Source organism: Canis lupus, chromosome 6 (genome assembly GCF_003254725.2).
Source record: "Canis lupus dingo isolate Sandy chromosome 6, ASM325472v2, whole genome shotgun sequence".
Classification (NCBI taxonomy): domain Eukaryota; kingdom Metazoa; phylum Chordata; class Mammalia; order Carnivora; family Canidae; genus Canis; species Canis lupus.
Genome location: NC_064248.1, coordinates 36,430,403 through 36,454,665, shown reverse-complemented (window position 1 = coordinate 36,454,665; position 24,263 = coordinate 36,430,403). Strand labels below are relative to the sequence as shown.

The window sequence follows — 24,263 nt, the reverse complement described above, 5'->3', positions numbered from 1 at the left end:
CTAGCGTGAGGATACTCCTCACGGCAGAACAGTGCTAGCCAGGTGTAGGTTAGCCTGGAGCTGCACTGGAAAGGGCAGGTGGCTTTGTTGTATTTACCTGGCAGAGATGGAAGGTAATACAGTGGCTAGAGAACAGAGACTGAAAACCATGTTAGACCTTGCAGAAACTTTTCAGTGTAGTAAGAATTGCTGTTTTACCAAAATTTTTAATAGCTCATGAGGCTTTATAGTGCCCTTGATCATATATAAACAGTCCGTGAGAATAAGCTGTGTCAATTCTATATTCTTAAGTATCTGTGAAGCTCCTACAGTGTCTAAGACAAACTGCATTAAGCACTTGGGATGTGGGAGTGATGGGGTAGGTCCTGTTTCCGCTCCTATGACAGGACTTTTCCTTTGCACGAGCTGAGGAGATAGATGCTAAAGAAGACCAAGGAGGAAAAGAAAGCTAACTTAAGACAATTCTCATGCCATGCCTCGTTTTCTGATTCCAACTGGGAATACTCTGACACAGTGTGAGGCCATCTCTTTGCTTGAGCCTTTTACTTTTTCAGAAACAGAAAGTTTGGGCAGCCCCGGTGGCTCAGCGGTTTAGCGCCACCTTCAGTCCAGGATGTGATCCTGGAGACCCGGGATCTAGTCCCACATCAGGCTCCTTGCATGGAGCCTGCTTCTCCCTCTGTCTCTCTCTCTCTCTCTCATGAATAAATAAATAAAATATTAAAAAAAAAAAGAGAGAGAGAAGGTTTCTTTGCGGGTGGGTATGTACATAGCAAGAAAGTATGCTTGGTAAGCCAAGCCAGCCAACTAGGAACCAGAGAGGGTGAAGGAGTTTAGCACTTTCAAGTTGAAGCAGGCACGGCAACTGCTCTGTTCCTCTCTTGTTTTGTGATTGTACAAGAAAACCTGGATCTTTGGGCCTCATGGTGTTCTCACATTTGCATCCTCACTGCAAGGCCAGGGTTGGCATTGTTGGACATTTCTAAACATCAGAATTTCTATTTTCCTTTAGGAATCATCCACTAAGCCTGATAAAAAGGTTTCCGTCCCATCAGGCCAGATTGGTGGCCCCCTGCCTTTGCCTTCAGAACACCCAGGAGGAGGCCTGAGCACTGGGGCTGCAAACAGGGAGCTCTCAACCCAGGCGTCTGGCAGCCTTGCTAATCCTGCTCCTATCAACCTGGAGGACTCGTTGGATGGGGACTTGATCCGTAATTCAGCCTCCTCTTTGGAGGTGGTGTCTAAGGAACTGGCTGTACTGAACAGCAGAGCAGGTGGGGGCTCTGAGTTCCCACTGCCGGCACCCTCAAAGGCACCTGCAGAGAAGATGGTGGGTGTCGGGTGCTCAGAAGAGAAGAGGAACTTTCCAAAGCCCAGCCCTTCTGCCCCGCCAACCTCTAGTTCTCTGCAGTCTCCCCTCAATTTTCTGGCTGAACAGGCTTTGGCACTGGGGCAGTCCTCTCAGGAGAAAAAACCAGAGAGCTCTGGCTACAAAGAGCTATCCTGTCAGGCCATGCTCAGCAAGGGCCTGTCAGAAGTGCACCAGTCCAAAGCAAAGCACCATGGCTTGCCACGGACGTCTCACGCACCCCAGGCAGCAGCTCCTGTGCCTGGCCCCCAAGTCAAAGTTTTTCATGCAGGCACTCAACAGCAAAAGGGTTTCACCCCTCCAGCTCCTTTTGTCAATAAGCTCCAGGGCCCAAAGCCTTCCTCCCCACAGTGCCATCGTTCCCTCCTCCAGCTTGTGAAGACAGCAACCAAAGGCCAGAGCTTCCATCCCTCCACGCCGGCCTCTTCAGGAGGCACACCAGCCTCCAGCAGCAACTCGCATAAGACCCCAGCCTCGTCCTCTACCGCCCTGAGCCATCCAGCAAAACAGCACTCAGCCGGCTCTTCAGGGCCATCTTATAAGAATAGTCCCTTTGCCAGCTCTGTCTCTAAACATGGGGTTTCTTCTGGCAGCTCTTCCTCTGGAGGAACACCAGTCCAGAGCTCTACTTCCGGGAACCTGCTCCCCGGTGTACAGCCTCCCTCCACAGGACAGTCTGCCAGCAGACCTGTCCCAGGCTCTGCAGTGAAAAAACCACCTGTTTCCCAGAAGCTGACCCTGGTGGCCCCTCCAGGTGGTCCAAATGGAGACTCCAGCGGTGGGACCCAGGGAGTGGCAAAGCTACTGACCTCCTCCCTGAAGTCCAGCGCGGTTAGCAGCGTGACATCGTCTACCTCCTTGCCAGTGAGTGTCCTGGCACAGCAGCCCACCCCTCATGGGTCTTGTGGACAGGGCCGCTTGCCTTGCCCTGGTCGGAGAATGAGATCTGACACTGAAGGTCAGGTAGGAACAGTGAGCCCAGAAATTGGAAGGAGGACTGGGCTTCCTGTTTTCAGGTCTTTACTTTTCTGGTGGTAGGAATCCCAGGAGATCCTGAAACTTCTCCTGTGGATGAGCAGAAGGAAAGGACTGGTTTGCAGGGATCCTGGGTGGCATAGAACGAGCCGTTAAACTACTTTCATATTTCATAGCCTCCTACTTGTCCTTCTGTCCAAACAAGTAAATGAAAATGGCGTTACCTCTCAGATCATCAGTTTTGTGGAGATGTTCATGCCCCAGGAATATGAGTATCTTGGATAGGTTTTGGTTGGGTTTTAAAGGACTCTGTAGGTCAGATAAGGCAATTTGACAGAGTACAGTGGTTCATGAGGCTTGCCTGTGGGTAATTACAGAAGTTTAGATGCAGGTTGGGAACATGGGAGAGAGCAGTTGTTTTCATATTTCCAACATATTAAAAAAGACTATGAAAAAAAAAAAGACTATGTAGTTAGAAAGACAAAACTATAGAAAGGTATGTTCAGCAAGGTCTCATCTGCCTGTGTCCTGGTCCTACCACCCCTGCAAGGTAACTATATTCCTTAGTTTCAGGTTTTTCCTGCTTCTATCTAAGAACAAAGATCAACACATACAACTTTGTGTTTTATGTATATAAAGATGGACACATAAGCATTTTTTTTTTTTTTTTTTTTTTTTTTTTTGTATATGCCTACATCTGTTTTGCTGTCTACATGAGATACTCTTCCTTTCTCGCACAAAGGCATATTTTATACCCGGCTTTTTAAATGAACACTGTCCTGGGAGCCATTCCATGCTGGGTCAGAGACTCCTCTTCCTTCCTTTGGAGCGACAGAGCAGGGGGCACCTTCACCTTCTTAAGGGGTGGTTACCAGTGGGTCCCCACCCTGCACATCCATTACCAGCTCTGGTCTGTGAGTGAGCTGCGGGCAGGACTGGCGTTCTGACCATGCTGTGTTTCCTTTCCTAGAAAGGAACGAGTGGGGCTGTGCTGCTGGCCAGCTCCTCGCCCTTAAATCTGCTGTCTGCATCGTACAAGTCCGGCAGCCCGAAACTGCCCGGAGCCATGAATTCCAACTCCTTGGGGATCATCTCCCAGTTTCCTCTCCATGTGCTCTCCTTCAGCGCCGAATCCTCTGCCAAAGCAGGGGTTTCCAAGGATGCTATTGTCACGGGTCCTGCTCCTGGGACATTCCATCACGGCCTCAACCATAGTAAGTGTTGCTTTCCTCTCATCATGCTGGAGGGACAGAAGGTTCCCCAGTGCCTGTGCTATGATTGATGAGTTCTGTTGTCATGTGCTGGGTTCCTGTGTTTGTTTGGTGTGTGACCATGGGCAGAGTTCCTGGGAACCATGCTGAGCCCCCTCCCCGTGGGGTTCTCACCTGGAACCTGTCCAGTAGGTTGTCTGGGATCTCAACCACCAAAGCAGCTTTTTTGTTCCTGTCTTCAATGTGTGTGTTTTGTTCTTTTCTCCCCTCCTGTTTTTTCTCAGGTCTCCTGGCTGGCTTGCACTCCAGCCCACCCCGTGCAGCGCCTCTCCCACACGCTGCCGTGTCCACCCACATCCCGCAAAGTCTGCCAGGTAATTGCCAGGTGATCAGAGTGCCACGCACACAATGTGCTATTCTGCTCCCCACCCACTAGATGCCTTGTCTGCTGCCAGGAAGTTCAGTGTCTTCACCTCGTTGTTACTGTGTTGTCCTGCTTTGTCCTTCAAGGCTCTGGCTCTTTGGGTACTCAGAAACTGACACAGGCTTCCACTTTGAAATTTCCCCTCGTTCCCCACTTGGAACTGCCACTGGGTCAACCTCACCCTGTGTGATCACGGGGGAGGAGGTAGTGGCCTGTGTTCAAGGCAGGGGAAGTCCCTGAGCTAAACTTGGTGCTTACATTGGTGCTAATATCCAAGGGCTAATTGGGGCACTGAAAAGCGTTTGCATTTAAGCTGCTACACCTTCCAGGTGCTGCCAGCTAACAGAAGCCTCTCAAAACTTTAAGTGAAAGGGAGACCCCAAACAGCAGTGAGGTCACAGTGGCAATGTTTTAGGAGGGACCTTTACCTGTGATGCCAGCATGTGTGCCAGACAGGAGCAACTTTCAGTTAAGTTCGGGGGTGAAGGCAGATGTTCAGGAGCACAGCAAGACCTGGGGCAGTATTCCATTTCTTTTCCTGCTTTTCATCTCCGTAGATCAGTGGATTTCAGAAAAAGGGTGTGGTATGCAGCACAGATGCCCCAGCTGGTAACCTTCATAGTACATAGTAAGTGATTGGTCTCACCCTGTACTGGAATGGAACCTGCTTCTCAAGTGTACCTAATGGAACACTGGCAGGAAGCTTCATGGGATTTTGGTTTTGGCCTACTATTCTTACTATGATAGACCTGCTCCAGAGAGGACCAGGAAGGCTACATCAGTCATGGCAGAGCCATTCTTCAGGAAGCTGAGCCTGGGGTAGCCCTGGTGCACAGGTAGTGGGGTGGAAGGAAGACAGGGAGCTTGCCTGGCAGGGCATACCTGTGGCCTGATGCCTCCCAATCTATGTCTGCCTCCAGATTTGCTGTGGGTCTCTGGCCCCCATGTCCTGAGGTTGATGTGTTCCTAGTGAATGCCAGAGGCCATATGGGTATAAGAATGGATTGAAAATTTCCAAACTGGAAATTTTGCTGCTTTAGAGAAAGGAAGCAAAGGGCTAAGCCTATACCAACAGTGACTCCCATTTTCCTCTAGAGAAGCAGTAATTGCAGTGGACTTACTCTGCAAACTAGTGGCTGCTGCTGTAGCAAGAGGATAATGTGGGGGGTTATAGAGCCACGTAGGTGAGAGTTTGTGGTTTGAAAGATGGCATTGCCTCTGCTTGCTTTGGGGAATGTCACACTTTGAAACAGGAAATAATTGAAAAGCCATTGGAAACATGGGTGTTGGCCTGTGGTATTTTCAGAAAAAGAAAAGAAAAACTTCTTTGTGCCATTTCTGTCTCTTTTAAAGCTTCTTCAGGTTGGAGGATTATATAGAGTGGTTGTAAACAAAATGCTGCATGCTTACTTCAGCTGTGTGACTGTGTCTGCTTTGCTTTCTTTCCCCTGCAGACTCAGAATGCTAGTGCCTTTGAACTTGTCTTTGTAGGACCTGAGGGTTTTGATGCTGAGAGAGTGCTCATTGCTGCTTGAGTGCAGCATGGTCTCTAGGCCTCAATGTTGAGTCCAGTGTTCCAGGGGATGGTGGTGGCAGCTGAGAACAGAAGCCGCTCTGGTCGCATGGCATGCAGCAAGCAGCTGCCTTCACAGTGCTCAGAAAGCCATGCACACTACAAGCTGCTGCAAGTAGCAATGCACTCATTCTCTGTCAAGGGTTTTTGGGCTCATTGGAGCCCTAGAACACTCAGCGTTCAGGGGCTTTTGCTATTTAAGTGATTCCCTTGAGGTTTTGTTACTGCTACCTTAAGGGAATCCGAGATCCTGAAAGACTTGTGTTTTTTTTTGTTTTGTTTTTTGTTTTTTTTTTGTTTTGTTTTGTTTTTGCTTATTCTTTTACAGATGCTTCTCAACTTCATGGAAAAGGGCCTGGTGTACCACGGAAATTGTGACCTCTTCAGAGGAAAGGCCCGACTAACTTAGGTCTGGGCAGAAGCTGAACAAGTAGGTCTCAGAAACTGGATAATCACTATGCTCTTTCTGCCGATTGGTTCTCTTCTGGAGAAGGTGTGAGTGCTAAGTGGAGCGTCTCTTGGCACTGTGATGTGCCTTCTGTTAGGGGAGCAGCCCTGGGCTTCTCCAGAGGCACTGACTGGCCTGGTGCTCCAGGCTCCGCGGCTCTGTCATGGACAATCGTTGGAGGGGCAACTCTGGGCTGGGGTGCGCGCTGGGTCATGTACGAAGCTCTGGTGTCAGGGTGGAGCAGTTGGCACACGTGCTCTAAATCCACCTGACCCCTGGCATTTGGTCACAGTACCTCATGGTGCCCTACTGGTCAGGGACTCCTTCTGGCCACAGCAGGATCCCTGGATGGTCATGGTGTCCGTCCCATCCTCAGGCTGTGTGCTCAACAGGACAAAAATCCAGGCTAACACACAGCTGGGAGACTTTTTTTTTTTTTTTTTTTTTGAAAAGTACTCAGAACACCTAATGTTTGCTCGTTGTGGTGGGGGCCAGCTTCTCTGCTGAACATGACAATGAAGCTCTTTCAGAAAAAAAGACCTTTGTAGATTCAATAGTTGTGACAGGATTTTTAAAGACACTTATTTTGGTCCAGATTTCATCATTACCATTAATGCATTGGATAGAATGGGACTGCTTTTCGCATGTCATATTATAGTAAGACATAATTCCAGTGCCTTTATGGTGGAGCAGAATTAGACACACGTCCATTCAGCCTTCTGAGTGGATCTCAGATGAAGACTTTTTTAAAAGATATGTCTGTATTTAAGACATAGCCAATTTGAGTTTTTTACAGTTGCACATCATGATCTGTGCTGTCCTGACTTGAAGGTCATCTGGACCCCCAAATCCCAGGTCCCAACAGCCAGAGCCCCCATTTTGGTTTTTTTCAGAGTTCATACAGGTGGACTGCAGAGCCCCAAAGCCCTCCACCTTTTTGAGGGCCAAGGATATGAGGGGTTCCAAGTCACAGACATTCCAGTTTGTTTTCTTTAGAAACCATTCTCAGGCAGAGCTGCAGGAACAGGCCTCTGTGAAGCATCTGCCATGTAGAAATAAGCCTTGCCATCCTGGAGCTCTCCAGGCAGCAGGGCTGTGCATTGACTTAAGGGTGGTGCGCCAATGAGCTCGGAAAGTGCGTCAGAGACAGACTAGGACAGCTATCCCAGAGCACACTCAGCCAGTGGCTGCTTCACAAGGATGGTCAAAGCCCTGGCCTGTCCTGTGAAGTGTGTACCACCTGGTGTGTCTGAACTGACTGCTTTGGCTAAGTGGTTGCAAATATGTTACGAGTAATCAGCCTCCTCAGAATGTACACCTGTGTGGACACAGGCAGCTCTCTTGCTTCCTGCCTTCCAGGGTACAGCGCTCAGTAACTCACAGTCATGCAGAGGTTTGCCTGGTTTCCAGCGGAGCTAGACCTCTGTCAGCTGTCCGGCTAGGCCTCTGCTCTTTTTTTCTTTTCTTTTTTGTTTTCCTTTCTTTCCTTTTTTTTTAAATGTTAAGAACCAACATGTGTTTCACATCGGGCTAGAGTGGATTCCTTATCCCTTCATTATATCTATTTTTTGCAACTTGGGTTTCCAGTTTGTTTACAGAATAGTCTTAGGTAGTAGCAAAAGAGCCAAAGAAGAGATTTGTATTGCTGAGCTCAGAGCCGCAGAGGCCGTCCGTGAACACGGAGCAGTGGGAACTCTCCAGGCTTCTCCACCCGAGGACACCCAAGGTCCCTTCCCTGCAGCGCTCCCTCCTCCCCATGTACCACTGAGTGTGCAGCTGGAGCAGAATACCCTCATTTTTAGGAATCTAGTGATGCCTCTTGCCTCAGGGAAACGTTTCTTTGATGGGGAGTTTATGAGATTTCTTTTTCTTGTTTATGCTTTATTTGTGGTAACGAAAGAGTGAATGACTTCCACAGCCATGGCCGGGCGGGCCGGCAGGCAGAGCGGGGCCTGGGGCTGCAGGGCTGCGGGGCTGTCCCTGGTGCAGCCGCTCCTGAGGTGTGAGAGGGGCTGTGGCTTTTGTGCGGCGCGACTATGTTGGTGTTGGGGGGTGGTATGGAAATTGTTAATCTTGTATAAAGCAACTCAATAAATTGTTTCAAGGTTTCCAAAACATTGTTTCTCATTCTCTACTTTTTTTTTTTTTTTTTTTGCAACTAATTCTTCTTCCCCCAGGAGCTGGTATATGTGGAATATCCATTTTGGCCAAAAGCCAAAAGGGAACAGGGGAAATAATAAGCCTCACATGCAAAAGAAGAAACACTGAAATTAGAATCAAGCCACCAGGTGTTTATTTTTGCACTATAAATAGAGTTCCCTAGTCCCATTTTGTTACATAATATATGAGATAACAGAGAACCTAAAATTCATTTGGTGAAAATCAAGTGTGTAGTATACCTAAATACCAATGAGCTAGTAAGACTTGTAAGGCACTGAAGCTAAGGCTAACAGCAACAGAGTCCTTTATGAAAATAATTTCAGAACCACAACGCATTCTCTGATGGTGCATTCCCCTGGGACAGTCTGGCTGACAGCCTTCACTCTAGCACCGAAGGCCAAACACTGTTCTGGTTTCTTTGCACCTTTTCTGGCCTAGAGCCCAGATCTATCTCACCAGGAGGCCTCTGACAGAAAGTCTGCTCTCAGCCAGAACCCTGGGGGAATGTGAATGTAGGTCAGCAGCCTTGAGGGGCCCAGTCCTTTGATGTACAGAAAGGTGTGTGGAAGGGAGGCCTTTCTGCCCTAGAATCCCCCCACCTGGGGTGTGAAGGCCAGTGCGCAGAGTGGGCTTGTCTGCTTCAGTTGTCCTGTGTCATGTGCTTTAGTTTTTAGGGTTGCTTCCAGATGTCACAAAGAGAGTCTATTGATGGAAGTGTGTAGGAGAAGGGACAGAAGAGGGATATCACGGTTGTCCAATGATTAGAGGATGAAGCAGGTCCCTCACCCAGGTTGAATGACAGCGAGGGCGCAGGTCAGGAGCCTGCACAGGGCCAAGGAGGAGAAGACATGGTGCTACTGGGTAGGGGACAGCCAGCCACTGGCTTCCAAGAAGATGGAGGGCTGAGCTGTGCTTACTTTTGCCCAGACACCAGGACGGCCAGCTCCTGGATGGACATATCCTTGTTGACATAGCGGTCGTACTGAGCCGGGGTCAGCCTGCCTTTCTGCAGGGCCTCTTCAATGGAGAACTTCCTGCCAGACTTCCTGTCGTGGATCACAGAGGACTCCCCACTAGGACCCTTCACCGATATTTCCTCCCAGTCACACTCCTGGCTCCTGAGTTTGACAAACATGTTCCAGTCGATGAGACCGACCCGATGGGCTTCCTCTGGGGACAGCTCCCGGCCCGTGTCAGGGTCGATGACCACAATGGAGCGCCGCAGGTGGTTCTCCCTCTGCTCCCTCTTGACGGCCACGGAGCCCAGGCGCTTCTGCAGCTCATCGATTTCCAGGTCTTTGTCTTTGGAGAGCCTCTTGAGGTCATCCAATTCTCTCTCCAGGGACCACAGTCTGGAGTTCAGGTTTGTCCCAGAGTCCACCGCGGTCACATTTCTCAGGTCTCGTGTTTCTGTTGCTGCCATTTCAATTTCTGACTGGAGCCTCCGGGTCTCAAGCTGCAGGCTCTGTCGCTCCAGCTGTAGCCTGTGGTTTTCTTCCCTTAGGAAGTCCAGCTCTTTGGAGGACTTGGAGTTACAGAACTCTAGCTCTGACAGCTTGGCTTCTAGCCGACTCACTTCTGCATCCAGTTCTCTCTTGCTCCGGCTCTCCTCCTCCAGGCTGCTCTTCAGCTTCTGAATCTCTTGTTCAGTGTCGCCCTTCTCCACCTGGACACTTTCAGAGAAGACCACCTTCTCCTTGACCTCCATCTTCTCCAGGTTGACAAGCTTCTTTCTCAGGGTCTCGAGCTCACTCTCCAGCACCTGCCGCCGGTGCCTTTCTTCCTCCAGCTGGACTTTGAGCAGAGCGTGTTCCCGGGCCTGCTGGGGGTCCTGCTGCAGCACGACCTTCTGCTTGAGAGTCACCTTCTCCCGGGCCTCCCCCTCCTCCTCCAGCTCTGCCAGCCGCTGCTTCAGGCGCTGCACCTCCAGCTCGGCTTCCCTGCGCGCCTGCCTCTCACGCTCCAGCTCCTCCAGCTGGCGTTCTAGCTCCGCACGCCTGCGCTGCAGCCGCCGCAGCTCCCCACGGAGGGTATCGATCTGCCGCAGCTCCGCATCTATGCTCTCAGTGAAGGCGTTCACCTCAGCCCGCAGGCCAGGCTCCTCCTCGTACCTGACCACTTCCTGCTGGACCACCTTTTCCTTCACGTGGGACAGCTCCTCCTCCTTCTGCTTGATCTTCTCCTCCTGGGAGGCCCTCTCCCTTTCCAGATCCACTTGTTTCTTCTGCTCCTCCGATAGCCTGGCCCTTAAAGACTGTACTTCCTCTTTGGTTTGGGGGTCTTCCTGGAACTGGAGAATCTCCTGGACCACCTCCTTGGTCTGCACCTGCGGTTTGGTGTCTTTCAGGGACTGGATCTCTTGCTTCAGCTGGTAAATTTCTACATCACACCTTTCAATGAGTCTTGTCTTGTCCACAATCTCCTCCCTGAGCCTCTGAAGCTCTTTCTCCATCTCAGGGTCAGTTTTGTACTTGATGACTTCCTTAGTCACTTCTTTGACCTCTACCTGGGGGCCCCGCCTCCTGAGTGCCTCCAGCTCACTCTGGTAGCTCTTCAGCTGCTCCTCGGCCCCCCGGTACTTGCGCTCCTGCTCCACAAGCTCCAGGCGGAGATTGGCCACTTCCCTCTCTGCCTCAGGGTCTGGCCGGACGATTTCCCGCACTTTCTCCTGCACCAGCACTCGGGCATTCTCCTCCTCCAAGGCCCAGATCTTGCGGAGCAGCTCAGTCTTCTCTCTCTGGTTGGCACGAGCCTTGGCTTCCTCATCCTCATACTGGCGTTTGAGGTCGCCGACCTCCCTCTCAGTTGCCACATCCTTTTCCAGCTTGAGCACCTCCTTCACTGTGATCTTCCCCTCCGCCATGGCCCGCTCCTTCTCCAGCCTCTTGAGCTTGTCCTGGAGGAAACTCACTTCCTCCTCGTGCTCCTCCCTGAGCTTGCCCTCCCGCTGCTGGTCCTCCTGCAGCCGCCGGTACTCTGCCTCCAGCTGGGGGTCATTCTGCAGCTTCACCACCTCCTTCTTGGTGACCTTCTCCTGTGCCTGGTTCTTCTCCTCAGCCAGGGCTGCAATGCGCTGCTGCAGGAGGGCTGCCTCTGCTTCCCGGGTGCCCTTCTGCCGCCTCAGCTCCTCCAGCTCCTCCCTCAGCTTCAGGACCTCATCTGCCTGGGCTCTGTCTGGCTCGATGCGCAGCACCTCCTTGACCACGTACTCCTGCCCCCCGTCCCTGGTCTCCTGCTCCAGGGTGTGCAGCCGCAGCCTAAGCGCCTCTAGCTCCTCCTGTAGCAGCTGGTTCTTATGCTGCTCCTCCACCAGTGTCCGTTGCATCTGCTGGAAGCTCTCCTCGAGCACAGGGTCTGGTACTTTCTTCAACACTTCCTTCTTTATCACTGCTTCCTGGGGGCTCCGATGTTGCAGAGTCCGGATTTCCTCCTGGGCACTCTGGACCTCCTTCTCCAGCTGCTGTCTGCGCTCAGTCTCCTCATCCAGTTCCTTCTGGACCTTCCATGTCTCCTCCACTGTGGAGCCTGGTGTGCTCCCTTGCAGTGTCTCATGGCTCGCTCCCACCTCCGGCTGCTGGGAAGGAGGAGACAATGCATGGTTAAAGCTGCACGCTCTGTGGCCTGTTCCCAGCTGGTCTGGGTGCACCTCGGTCACCTATGAGCAGGTCAGACTGGCGGTCCTATGATCCCAAAGGCTCCCTCAGTGCTGAGTTCATGAGTAGTTTACCATTTAAAAAACTTAACGTATCTTAAAACCACAGAAGAGTGTGAAGTGAAACCACAGTCTCCTGCCTTTGATCCTGTTCCTCCTAGAGGCTAGCAGTCATCTTTGAGACATGTGCATTTCTACTGCACAAATGGTTGTCCCCTATTCTGCTCGCCACACGTTGCGCTTAGTACAGAGAGAGCATTCACTGTGGTGCTACTTCATTTTCCACGGTGTGGACAGACAGATGTAGGTTTCTGAAAATAAGTTACCTGCTCCTGGGCGCTCAGCAAATGTTTGTTGGATGGCATACATGTCACATTCATGTCAACAGAAGCACTGATGTGGGCCAGTGCCTGGACTGTGCTGCCCAGCCATGTTAGCAAGGGGCCGTGCCACTAGCTTACAGACTGTTTCTTTAAAGCAGAATGAGCCTTACTTTTCACCTGCTGGAATAGTTTCGAGTAAAATGTCTTACTAAAAGGGGCGCCTGGGTGGCTCAGTCAGTTAAACATCTGACTCTTAATATTGGTTTAGGTAAAAAAAAAAAAAAAAAACATTCGGTTTAGGTAGTAATCTCAGGGTCGTGGGATCGGGCTCCAAGCTCAGCGTGGAGTCTGTTTGGGATTCTCTCTCTCCCTCTCTGCGCCGCAACCCCCCCTCCCCGTCTCTCTCGTCTAAAATAAATAAAATCTTAAATAAAAAGGTCTTATTGAGATCCATTACCTGTCTCAGGAGACTCAGAGCAAACTCCAGATTCTGCAGCCTCTGTCTGTTGATGGCATTGACTTCTGTGAACTTGGCAACAAGAGCTGCTTCCTACAGGAGAGCAGTCAACAAACAGGAGTCAAAAGACTAAGGAAGAGTGAGCTGGACAGTATTTGATAGTCTGGCATTTGGGGACAGTGGGTGGCCTCTGGCCTCTTGCTACCTGGAGTTGGACTGCAGTCTAAACTGTTGGAAAAACTGGATGTAGAAGAAGACTAAGTCCCCATCTCTGTGGTTTAATGTTCTCATGTGTAGAAGGACCTAGTAACATCAGTCTTCCATGTGTACTTAGGAGGAGGGGGTGGAGAGCCTTCCAAATCCACAGCTCTGGCCCAGAAACCTCCGGCAGCCTGTCTTTCTAGGTGTATCCGCACTGCTGCCCGAGAACAGTTCTCTTTTCTTACTGAACCTGTTTGCACCCAGGAGGGCTCTCAGCCAAGTTTCCCTGTTGGGTGTACATCTTGGAGGCCTGCATGCTGTGCTCCCTAGAGGCCCTGGCAGCTCCAAGAAGGCCCAGCCCACAGAGCTCACCTCTTCCCTCACTTTGGCGGCAGGGGACTGGAGCCTGGCTCTCTTGCTCACGTGACTGCTCCTTCCATTCTCCAAATCAAGAAGGGACCTTAGCTTCTCTGCTTCTAATTCATAGTCCTGGGTGAGAGAGAGAGACATGGTTGAGAGCAGACAGAGGCAGTTGAGTCAGAAATGTTCTACCCCTTGAGGCTGACTGCAGAGGTCTACGCAGCTGCATCAACTGCCAGCAGGTTTTGAGAACCGTCAGTGCGTCAGCAGTACAGAGCTGTGTCCCTGAACATAGGACACAACACACAGTATGCCAGCACTTGCCCATTGTGCCCTAAACAGTGCTCCCTCCAGGCCCAGAGTGTGGCCCTCTGCTTCCCTCATTAAACGCCGCACTGTAAGCTGTATCTCACCTTGATGATGCCCCCTTCTCTGTCAGTTTGACGACTTTGTAATCCATCCAGTGGGTGAATGATACCTCGCCAATTCTCTGCTATTGGCCACGTAGGTGAATTCTAGTTTTTCTCTTTTGCTATTGTAAATAATGCTGCTACAACGATTATTTATCCTCTATTGTTTTTTTCTATTTTTTTTCCTTGAGGATAAATTCTCCCAGTTAACTGCCTCGAGCAGAAATCCCCTTTCTGGTATTCAGTGTCTGGTACCATACTGTTTTCCTAAGGGTCATGCCCTTTTACAGGATCCAGCAGTGCCTCAGGACAGCCTGCCGGGCCCAGGGCTTCTCTGTCCAGCTCGCAGGGAGGGAAGAGGCTCTGCTGTTTTGCACTCCAGGCAGGGGTCTCGCGGCTCACCTTGACAGCTTGCTGGTACTGCTGGGAGTGGGTGCAGACTTGGTGGACTTCCTCTTCCCTTCTGGCTATCTCATCCAGCAGGTTCTGTAAAACAATAGAGACTTTAAAAATCAAATTTAAAAAAATTGATAGAGGGCAGCCCTGGTGGCTCAGTGGTTTAGCACCGCCTGCAGCCCAGGGTGTGATCCTAGGGACCCGGGATTGAGTCCCACATCGGGCTCCCTGCATGGAGCCTGCTTCTCCCTCTGCCTGTGTCTCTGCCTCTCTCTCTCCTCTCTGTGTGTTCTCATGAATAAATAAATGAAATCTTAAAAAAAAAAAATTGATAGAGTAGCTGGCTTCCTTAGAATCTGAAATTATTCTTCTGTAATACAAAGTCTAATGAATGGCTTCCTTGTGTACAGTTGTTTGTCGCAGAAGGCAGTTCTCCAGCCCTGTGAAGAAGGGTCAGGAGGAGGATCGTCTTTGCCGGGAAACAAATGTTTACCGGGTGCTTCGAGATGTCAGGCACTGTTCCCATATCTTACTTAGATCAACTCATTTAATCTTCCAGCTGCCCTGTGAGGTAAGTACCATCATTGTCTCCAGTTTATGACACCGAGGCACAGCGAGGTTCAGTGACTTGCCCATGGGGACACGGCTATTAGGGGTTGAACCTAAGCTGTTGGGATCCAGCATCCTTGTCCCTACAAGACACTGCTGCCTTCCAAGGAACCAGGACTCTGAACTCTGGACATGGGACCTTTCACCATGAGGGCTCCTCCTGTGTTGCTGCAACCATTTATTCATTCAGCCAGCCTTCATGGATGGTCCATGGGGGGCTAAGCCTCGTGCTGGGCACCGAGGAAGGAGCGAGACCACTCTTAGAATTACATGCTGCTGGGCAGGCTGGGCCTGGCCCCTTGAAGACACAGCTCTGCCAGGCCTTTCCCCTTCTTCCACCAGGGCAGGTGGCAGCCACTGCCCTGCTCCCCTCCATGGGTGGGCCTGCCGACCTCCCATGTTCCCCACGCCCCCCGTGCAGCTGCAGGCCTTGAGCACAGAGGCAGCCACCCTACCTTCTGGTTCTTCAGCTTGGTCTCCATCTGGCTGAGACTGTCTGTCTCCTGGGGTTCGTAGCTGGGGATATGGGACAAGAACTGGAGCATGTGGTCGTAGCCGCTGCGGTAGTCCTCATATGCGGCCCTGGCGCTCTGCAGGCTCTGGGCCCTATGGAGGCAAAGCCCATCAGGCCTCTGCCACAGTCAGCAGCTGCCTCCTATACCCTTTTAAAGACATTATCTCCACTCATTTAAAAAGGATCAACTGTAATCTAACAAGATAATCTAATTACTTCCCCAAAAGAGGGTGGTTAACAAAATTACGGAATGGAAGGTTGGAATACTCTGTGGACAGATAGGTCCATGCGTAGTGACTGGCAGAGATGCCCGCTGGGTATTACAGGACCTCAATTTACCACAAGTCCAAGGAAAAACCACAGGAAACGCTAGGAAACCTGATGTCACTGAAAATAAAAACATTAACATTTGAGGTACACAGCAAAAGTGGTGCTTGGGGGGAAACTTGCAGTATTTAGTGCTTTTATTGGAAAAGGAGGAAGCTCTCAAAGTAATAATCAGGAAAAAATAAAGCTAACAGCAGCAGCAGCAAGAAATTGTAAGGAACAGATGCCAGTGAAAGAGGAGACAGAACAAGAGAGAAAGGGCTGAAACCAAAGCCAGTTCTTTGAAATGGTCAGTGGACTGAACCTCACAACAGTCCGGAAGGAAAAAGAGAATAAAGTGAGAAAAGATAGAACGTCAGGAATGAGGGAGGGGGCATCCCCTCATGTGGAAACCATGAAAGGATAAGAGTATCATGAGCAATGTGTTGTCCATAAACCCATCCACTTGAGATGGACACACTGTTTCAAAGACACGAGCTACTGGACCTGCTCCAAGAATTAGATGACCCAGAACGGTTGAATTTGTAGTTAAAATCTCACACACCAAAAACAAATGGCTTGTAGGCCTGCGTGGCTTCTCCACTACCAAGCATTTAAGGAAGAGGATCTATTCAATAGGAGCTCTTCCGGAACAGAGAAGAGGAGGGCACACGGGCGCCTGACCCCAACAAAGTGTAGGACAGGAAACAGCACGACCGGTGGAGGTGGTGTGTCGTCATTCGTGTTACCTACCTACGCCGGTTCCTCAGTATCTAGGGAGGGCACACAGACTGGAAGCCAGACTTACCATGGGAGAAAGGGGCTGGTCATTACAATCACTAAGGGTTTCGGGTTGTTTTTTTTTTTTAAAGACTATTTGAGAGAGTGCGAGAGAGCATGACCAGGAGGAGTGGCAGAGGGAGAAGGAGAAGTGATCCCCCACTGAGCAGGGAGCCCGATAAGGGGCTCGACCCCAGAACCCCGGGATCATGACCTGAGCCGAAGGCAGATGTCTAACCCACTGAGCCCCACCCTGGCGCCCCACCTTGAGTTTTTTTACTTTGCAATGTATTGCTTTAAAAAAAAAAAAATTAGACAATAAACAGCCTTCGGCAGCCTCGCAGCAGACCAGCTAGGTGGAGGCTGCTGTCCACCCGTGGCCCCTCACCTGAGCTCGACCTGCTGACAGACATTGTCAGAACGCTGGCCCAGCTTGTGCACCTCCACCTCCTGGCGCTCCAGGTCGGGGCAGTGCTCCTGGAAGCGGCTGGCCAGTGAGCTGGAGCACTGCTTGGCCGCCTGCAGGTTCTGCTCCACCTCAGCAAGGAGGGACTTCTGCGTCTGCAGCTTGGAGGCCAGGACCTGCCCGGGCGGAGAGGCAGGGCGCTGTGGCCGGAGCTCCCGCCCGAACTGCTTGGGGCCTCCTGCCTTGGTGGGGGTGGGGGGTGGGGGGAGTGTTAAGCCTGGGCGAAGGAAGGGACTAGGGCTTTGCCTCTGCATTTCCCCTTAAACCTGGTGGTCATTTCTGCAACGTTCTGTTTCATCACAATGACCACAGCCCAGGAAAACTAATGTGAAAACCCAGCAGTAGGCAGCATGTGCCCTGCTACATCGTGCCCAGGACCAGAAGGACCCGCTGCTGTCCGGGGGCAAGGCCACAGCTCTGAGGTGAGGATCTCCGCACAGAGCAAGGATTCTGTGAGCTGCTGTGTGAGTAAGGGGCCTCCCGAGCACTCACAGACTCGAACGCCCCCCACAGTCAGGCAGGTGGATGCACAAAGCAGCCCGGTGGCAACTGTGCCCAGAAAGCAGATGCTGGGGCTGGAGGCATCGCTGCTCCACTCCTGCTGACCTGATCCTAGAGCCTGGCGGCCCAGGGGGCCAGATCTGCTCGTCTTAAGATACTGGACATCTGGGCAGTTGGTGTAGATACTTCATTTTAAAATCAGGCACCTCATTTCCACAAGCCCATGAGCAGCTGGGATTTGTGCCTTGGGCCTCCATTTGCCACTTCTGACATGGCGCACTGTGGCCTTTCAGAACCCGGAGACTCTCCCTGGTACTCGGGGCCCAGTTCCCGTCTGTTCAGAGGTGGTGGGTAGGGAGCACCTGGAGAAAAAGGCTCCTGGGGTCCTGAGGCCCCAGACTTACCTCCAGCTCCTGCCTCTTGCTGTCCAGGGCATGGCCACTCTCAGGTACCGTGTCGTCCTGGGTCAGCTGGTTCTCGTACGTGGCCAGTGCTTCCCAGCCCCGCTGCAGGCTCTGCTCCAGGCGGTTGGCCATATCCACCCTGAGGACATGGGTCAGGCGTGAGGGGTGCCCGCCTGGCTCTGTGATCCCGCCCAACCTCCCCGCTGCCCGCCTGTCACCCACTTCTCCTGGGCCAAGTCCAGCAACTGCACCAGGCGCTCGTATTTGCGGTTAGTGTCTTCGACCCGGGTCTTCAGCAAAGACGTGCTGCTGCTGCCCGGGAGCGCCTGCACAAATTCCTCGCACTCAGCCGTGCTGCGCGCTTTCTCAGGCTCGATCCGCCGCAGCTCGTTGGTGATGTTCTGTGGGGACCAGAGCCCTGGAGTTGGCCACGGTCCGGCAGCCTCCTCCCTTCCAGGGGCTTCATGGGACAGAGGAAACTGTCAGGGAAGCCTGGGCACCCCCTCCCCGAGGGAGCCAGCCCATAATGAGCATCCCCCGAATCCTGGTATGGTGGGTTGGTGGGCTGTGACCCACAAGAATGGTGGAAGTTAACAGGTGATTATCAAGCATCTACTGTTCCGTGCACATCATGTGGATGATTTTCATCTCTGGGGGCCACCCCAGTAGGTGGGTACTCCCTCCCCCCACCCAAACCCCGTTCGCAGGTGACCTTTGCAAGCAGCTCCGGCAGGGATAATGGGGCCTAGCCATGCCCCCTCCCCTGTGCCCATCCTCCTCCGGTCCCAGCCTCGTTTCTGAACACTTGGAGGTCTGTGGTCAAGCAGCCAGCAAGCAACTCTAACACCCACTTGGCAGGGTGGTGAGGTGCTCGACCAGTCCCTGGTGTCCTCAATACTGCCACGGGGCCGCAGGTGACAAGCCATGTGGAAGCAGCATGAGCCTCGCTTGCCCATTCTCCTAGGGCCGTGTTTGGGGCATGAGGGCCCAGGCCCCTCCTCGGTCATCAGCCCAGAACGGCCCCCTCACTGCCGTCACTCAGGCCCTCTGGTTACATGGGGCAGGTGGTCCCTGTTCGGGATGGAGGCCCCCATGGGGATGAGACCAGTCTGGTGGTACCTTGAGGTCCTTGGCCCGCTCCGCGCTGTCCTGCACAGCTCGGCCCTGCTCCAGCGGTGGCCGGAGGATCCCCGTGACAGCCTTCTCCTGCCGCTCCAGGTCTCTGGCCACCTTGTCCAAGCCAGCCAGCAGATGCCGCCCCTGAAGGTCAGAGGGGTCTGCCAGAAGAAAATCGCAGAGTCAGGTGGTAGTGGGGAGCCGGAGTGGGGGACACGACGCACAGGGAGAGGGCAGGGCCTAGGAGGTCAGCTGGGACTTCTGGGGCTGGCCTGGCCTCCCCCACCACTGCCCTGCCTGCCTCCTGCCGTGCCCTCCCCCCTGTCCACCCAGAGCCCTGGACGGTGGCCCCAGCACCCACCTCCAGGGTTCTCTGCCTTCAGCACCTCATGCCGCTGCTGGAGCGCACTCTTGCTCCTGGCTGCCTTCTGCCGCACGCTCCGGTACTGGCTGCCCAAGCTGTGAGTGCAGAAATGTGCTGGGGTCCCGGGGCAGCCCGCCGCCCCCCAAAACCACACCATGGGACTCTGGACTGTGGCTGGGCAGATGGCCCAGAGCAGTCACAGGCCCATCAAATGTTAAAAACCGGCACACGTGGCAAGTTTGTGATAATGCTGCTCGCTCTTTGCTCTGGGTTCGGATGGACCCTCCCTTCCTTGTCTCTCCTCTCCTTCACACCGGGTTTTCCCTCCTAAAGTTATCTTGTTTATGCCTTTGTCTTCCCCACCAAGACGTTACTCCTGAGGTAGCAGTACACAGTAGGTGCTCAATAAATACTTGCTGAATGAATAAATGAAGGCATTCCTTGAATCACTCATTTAACAGAGTTCTTGGGTACTTACTTTGCACCAGGGACCGAACCAGGCCCTGGAGACAGTAAATCTCAAGGAGCCCACCTACCTCCCAGACTGACACCCAGAACGTTCTAATGAAGGGCAGTATGTGCAGTGGGAGAGGGTGCTTGAGCCAGGGTGGAGGGCGAGTGGACAGTCAGGGGAGGCTTCACAGAAGAGGTGACCACGCAACCAGCCGGGCCTCTAGTGGGTGTCCAGGTAGGGGAACAGCACAGGCAAAGGCCCAGAGACACGTTGAGAGAAACTGCTCACTGACCACAACCACAGCCTGACAGACACTCAGCGAGTCAGCCTGGCCAACAGGGTCTGCTCCCCGTCCCACCTGAGCCCCCAAGGGGGTGCAGGTGTGGGGTGTCAGTTGCTTCCTGAGGCTGAGTCAGGATGCCCAGGGCTGTGCATGGGGCCCGAGGGGCCCAGCGGGTGGGGCCGGCCCCTGCTGGCTCCCTGCGTGCCCCGTACCTGTCCACCAGAGCCAGGGCCTCGGGGTCCGTCGGGGGGATCACGAAGCAGACGGCAGGGGCAGTCAGCTTGTTCCCGGAGCTGTCTGTGAGGTCCCAGCTGTCCCCGTTGTTGCTCTGCAGGGTGTAGCTGTAGCCCCGGGAGATCAGGCCCTGGCAGGGGCAGGCCGGTCAGAGGGCACAGAGAGACCTGCCCTGGCCAGCGACCCAGGGCCCAGTCGCCGTCTCAGCCCACCCCCCAATCCTAGCCCGTGTCTCTGGCCCTCCCCAGCACACTGCACGGGAGGGAGTAGGGACCGTCCAGCCGTGAAGAGACACGTAAGATCTGATGTCTCAACACCCATCTGGATTTCCCTTTGGAGAACTGCCCCCCACTACTCAGGGTGGGCATGTGACGCGGGCCTGGCCAACGAGAATGGCATGTGCCAACCACAGTGACTGGTTTAGGCAGGACACAGAACTAAGCTGGTAGAGCAGAAGGTCAGGGCAGCGGGTGGGACCCTGGGCAGGGGGCCCGGGGGGTCGGCAGAGAGTGACCCCCAACTGCAGAGACGGACAGAGGTTCCCTAAAGACGTATGAGGCCCTGCATCCAGCCTTGTCACTCCCGAGACTTTTCAGTGACCTGGAAGGGGCAGATCTGGGCCCACCCTGGGCCCCCGGGCAGCAGCTCACCTGGTCACCCTCAAAGTCACAGAGTGCCTCCACAGGGATGGGCTTGAGTGGCGTCTCCCGGCGGTACTTGAGGGGTACAACCTGCTGCCCTCGCTTCTCCAGGCCCCGCACCACGTGCTCATACTTGTCCAGAGCCTTCTCCTGGTCCTGTATGCAGTGGGGGGAGGGCCCAGGTGAGACCACACACCGCCCCCCCATCCCCAGGTGGGAGCCGCAGGGAGGGGTGCGGAGAGGCCCTTGGTGTGCCCACCACTCACGTCCAGCTCCCGCAGCAGCAGCTCAATCTGGTACTTGTCCTTGAAGTCGGGGCCATATTTCTGGTTCAGGTCCAAGTCCACCTTGTGCAACAGCTCCTGAGCGTCCTTCATATCTCTGTGGAACTAGGGGAGACCAGATGACCCTATTACAGACAGAACACCACTGGGACACCAAGGGCTAATCCTGCGGTGGCTTCACGCCCACCCCTAGGCAGGGCTGCCCCCCATCCCCACCCCGACTCGCCCTGAATCTACAGGCTCCACCGCTCAGAGACACAACCCCCAACCCTCCCCGGCTGGGGACCTCTTGGGCCAGGTCCTTCCCACCCGTCCACACGATGCCATCTCTAGGACAGAGTAAGTGTCCATACATAGGTGCTGTTAAAGCTTTAAGCTCTTTTCCATTCCATTGCTCTCTTTGAGCTAGGGACACCCTGACGTCACGCTGCACCTTTCAAAGTCCCGGTAAACGGAACACAAGCCTCCCCACTTTGTTCTAGAACATTCTCTTGCCCGTTCTTTTGTCCATCAACTCAGAAATCACTCAGCTGTCCCCTGGGCTGTAACAATGAACAGGACTTTGAGATCCCTGTGAAGCTCGTAGCCCAGCGGGGTCCAGACACTGAACCAGGGGTTACATTAGAGTGCCACCTGGGCTCAAGAGTCCCCAGTCCCAAGAATCAGGTGACCAGCTCTTGTTAAAAATACACATTCCAAAAAAAATTTAAAAAATAATAAAAAAATAAAAATACACATTCCCACGGAAACCAGCTGGCATCCACCAGCGAAGAATGGAGAGAAAGACAATTTGGTCTGTCCACACAATGGCATGTGATTCAGCCATAAAAGGGAATGAAGTTCTGATTCATGCCATGACATCGATGAAGCTCAAACAGATCAGGGTCACGTGAAAGAAGCCAGACACCAAAGGCCACATAACACACGAGTCCACTCCACAAAACGTAGAGTAGGAAAATATTCACAGAGACAGAAAGATAGGTTAGAGGCCACCAGGGGCTGGGGGAGGGACAGAGAAGGGAGTGACCGTTTCATGGGCACAGAACTCCTGTGTGTGGGGGGACAGAAAAGTCCTATAAACCTTCCCAAGGTGAAGGCTGCATGACACCATGAACGTCGTAAATGACAGAGGATTGTGTACTTAAAAACAGCAAAAATGGCAAATTTCCTATTACATGTATTTTACCAAAAGGAAAACCCCACGCTCCTTCCTGGGCCCCACAGGTGAGTCCGATTCTCTGGGCCTGGCAAGCTCGGGGGCACAGCCACGTACGCCCTCAAAAGCAAGGGCACGGGCAGGCTTGGGAAGGCAGCCCCGTGAGGCTCCTGGAGGCTCGGTGCCGAGGCCACGAGGTAGGCGGGCGGGCACCGAGCGCTCCCAGTCATGCTCTGGGGCTGCGGGTACCTGGTGGTAGTCCTCCATGTACTTCAGGTGACTCTCCTCACAGATGAGGAGGTTCAGGTACTCCTTCCAATCTGCGTGCACGGCCTCCATGTGCGCCTGCCCAGAGAAGGGGGTGGGGGCAGGTTACTGTGTGGCAGGTGCCTGGGATGCCAAGGGATGAATGGCAGGATTCTGGACCTGAATGGTGGGGGACGGGGCACCTGGCATCTCCCTGATTGTGGCTCCCACCGAGGCAGCCAGCTTCCTTCTGGGCATGGGAGGAGACACGGTGAGGAGCCAAGCAGGGATGCCATGTACGGGTACTTGGGTTGTGCACTGCACAAGGGACAAGTAGGGGCTGCATCTCCCCAGACAAAGTAGTGCTTTTGAAAATGTTCACAGGAAAAAAAAAAAAAAAAGAAAAAGAAAATGTTCACAGGGATGCCTGGGGGCTCAGTGGTTGAGCATCTGCCTTTGGCTTGGGGCGTGACCCCGGGGTCCCGGGATCCAGTCCCACATCGGGCTCCCTGCATGGAGCCTGCTTCTCCCTCTGCCTGTGTCTCTGCCTCTCTCTCTCTGCTTCTCATGAATAAATAAATAAAATCTTTAAAATAAATAAATAAATAATAAAATAAAATGTTCACAAAGGCACTGTAGAGGGTTGGATGGTATCCCTCCCCTCCCCAAATCCATGTCCACCCAGAACGCAGAATGTGACTTTATTTGGAAATAGGGTCTTTGCAGCTGTAACTGAATAAGGATCTCAAGGTGAAATCATCCTGGATTTAGGGTGGGCTCTGAGGTCTGCTGACTGGTGTCCTCCTAAGAAAAGGAGGTGACACACAGAGCCACACAGGGGAGGAGGCTACGTGAAGACAGAGGCAGAGATACGAGGGACGCAGCCCCAGGCCAAGGAACGCCACCACGGACTGCCGGCAGCCAACCCCCAGAAGCAAGGAACGAGCGTGTCCTAGAACCTGGGGAGGGAACAAGCCTGCCAACACCGTGATTTCGAACCCCTGGCCTTCGGGCTGTGAGAGAGGACGTTCCTGCTGTCTCAGGCCACCGAGGCTGTGGTCGTTTGTGACACCAGCCCCGGGAAACTACTGGTACCGCCTGGGCTCAGAGGTCCAGGGGCGATGGCAGGACGTGGCAAAGGATGGGATCGTGAGAGGAGATGGGGTCAGACGGAGGAAGGGAAGACAGCATGAGGGACAGGCATACAGATGCAGGATGCAGGACCCCCCCCCCCCCCCGCGGGGGCTGGCTGCCTGGGTCCAGGCGGCCCACAGCAGAGGCCGCCCTGAGGCCCCCCTGGAGGAGGCGCCCCCCCAGGGCACACGCACCTCAATGGAGTTCCTCCCGGGGTGCTCGGCGGCCAGCAGCTGGTCACCCTCACTGTGCAGCTTGTTAATTCTCTCCTCTTTGGCCTCAAGGTTCCGGTTGATGAAATTCTGCATGGGGGCCGCGGGGATGGGGGGTGCTCAGTGCCCAGCAGGCGGCCCGGGCCCCCGCCCCCCGCCCCGCGCCCTGAGGCCCCCCAGGCCCACCTCGTACTGGCGCCGGCGGCTGGGGTAGTCGAGGTTGCGGTCGCTCCAGTCATACTGCACGCGGCCCTTGGCCTGCTGGTCCAGCCAGTACAGCTCGTTGGTGCAGCGCTGCATGTAATCCTGCAGCGAGCTCAGGTGCTGCTGCCGGGCCTGCGACGCCGCCTGTGGGGGTGGGGGTGGGGGTGGGGGGGCAGGCTGAAGCCTCCGTGCACCCCTCCCCTGGGCCTCTGGCCGCGAGGGCAGGCCCAGCTCCACACTTCCCGCCAGACCCCCCGGACGAGTCACCTGACCGTCCAAAGTGCATTCATTCATTCATTCATTCATTCAGTAGCCGTCCCCAGTGCCCTAAGTGCCGGGCTTCGCTCCGGGCTCTGAGCACGGAACTCTTCTGTGGAGACGTGCGTTTCCCCAGGC

The 24,263-nt window shown here is 53.7% G+C and overlaps 2 protein-coding genes and 1 long non-coding RNA gene across 9 annotated transcripts in view; 2 read left to right on the top strand and 1 right to left on the bottom strand.

Moving 5' to 3' along the window:
• UBN1 (ubinuclein 1) overlaps nucleotides 1-8,115 on the top strand; it is a 39,277-nt gene extending 31,162 nt beyond the window's left edge. For 2 of the 5 annotated variants that reach the window (XM_025416611.3, XM_025416607.3), the window contains 5 exons: nucleotides 1,013-2,332; nucleotides 3,315-3,558; nucleotides 3,840-3,929; nucleotides 4,537-4,607; nucleotides 5,881-8,115. In XM_025416611.3, coding sequence (XP_025272396.1) covers nucleotides 1,013-2,332; nucleotides 3,315-3,558; nucleotides 3,840-3,929; nucleotides 4,537-4,592 — 1,710 coding nt within the window. In that variant the 3' untranslated portion in view covers nucleotides 4,593-4,607; nucleotides 5,881-8,115. The remainder of the gene's footprint in view (nucleotides 1-1,012; nucleotides 2,333-3,314; nucleotides 3,559-3,839; nucleotides 3,930-4,536; nucleotides 4,608-5,880) is intronic. The other 3 variants (XM_025416609.3, XM_025416610.3, XM_025416608.3) reach the window with 3 other exon arrangements.
• Nucleotides 8,116-8,270: 155 nt separating this feature from the next.
• PPL (periplakin) overlaps nucleotides 8,271-24,263 on the bottom strand; it is a 44,312-nt gene continuing 28,319 nt past the window's right edge. The window contains exons 7-22 of one of the 2 annotated variants that reach the window (XM_025416606.3): nucleotides 23,850-24,011; nucleotides 23,646-23,753; nucleotides 22,321-22,416; nucleotides 20,898-21,020; nucleotides 20,641-20,787; nucleotides 19,969-20,120; nucleotides 19,017-19,114; nucleotides 18,659-18,816; nucleotides 17,762-17,940; nucleotides 17,540-17,678; nucleotides 16,557-16,750; nucleotides 15,024-15,174; nucleotides 13,966-14,049; nucleotides 13,166-13,282; nucleotides 12,593-12,685; nucleotides 8,271-11,731 (exon numbers count right to left, since the gene is read on the bottom strand). In XM_025416606.3, coding sequence (XP_025272391.1) covers nucleotides 9,074-11,731; nucleotides 12,593-12,685; nucleotides 13,166-13,282; nucleotides 13,966-14,049; nucleotides 15,024-15,174; nucleotides 16,557-16,750; nucleotides 17,540-17,678; nucleotides 17,762-17,940; nucleotides 18,659-18,816; nucleotides 19,017-19,114; nucleotides 19,969-20,120; nucleotides 20,641-20,787; nucleotides 20,898-21,020; nucleotides 22,321-22,416; nucleotides 23,646-23,753; nucleotides 23,850-24,011 — 4,659 coding nt within the window. In that variant the 3' untranslated portion in view covers nucleotides 8,271-9,073. Of the gene's footprint in view, nucleotides 11,735-12,592; nucleotides 12,686-13,165; nucleotides 13,283-13,965; nucleotides 14,050-15,023; nucleotides 15,175-16,556; nucleotides 16,751-17,539; nucleotides 17,679-17,761; nucleotides 17,941-18,658; nucleotides 18,817-19,016; nucleotides 19,115-19,968; nucleotides 20,121-20,640; nucleotides 20,788-20,897; nucleotides 21,021-22,320; nucleotides 22,417-23,645; nucleotides 23,754-23,849; nucleotides 24,012-24,263 lie in introns of both variants that reach the window. The other variant, XM_025416605.3, reaches the window with a different exon arrangement.
• Nucleotides 16,749-19,448, top strand: LOC112640413 (uncharacterized). 2 transcript variants are annotated; one of them, XR_003124020.3, is made up of 2 exons: nucleotides 16,749-17,056; nucleotides 17,567-19,448. It is a non-coding gene; the product is annotated as an uncharacterized LOC112640413 (long non-coding RNA). The 2 variants fall into 2 exon arrangements; XR_004816360.2 differs by having other exon boundaries at nucleotides 16,749-17,098.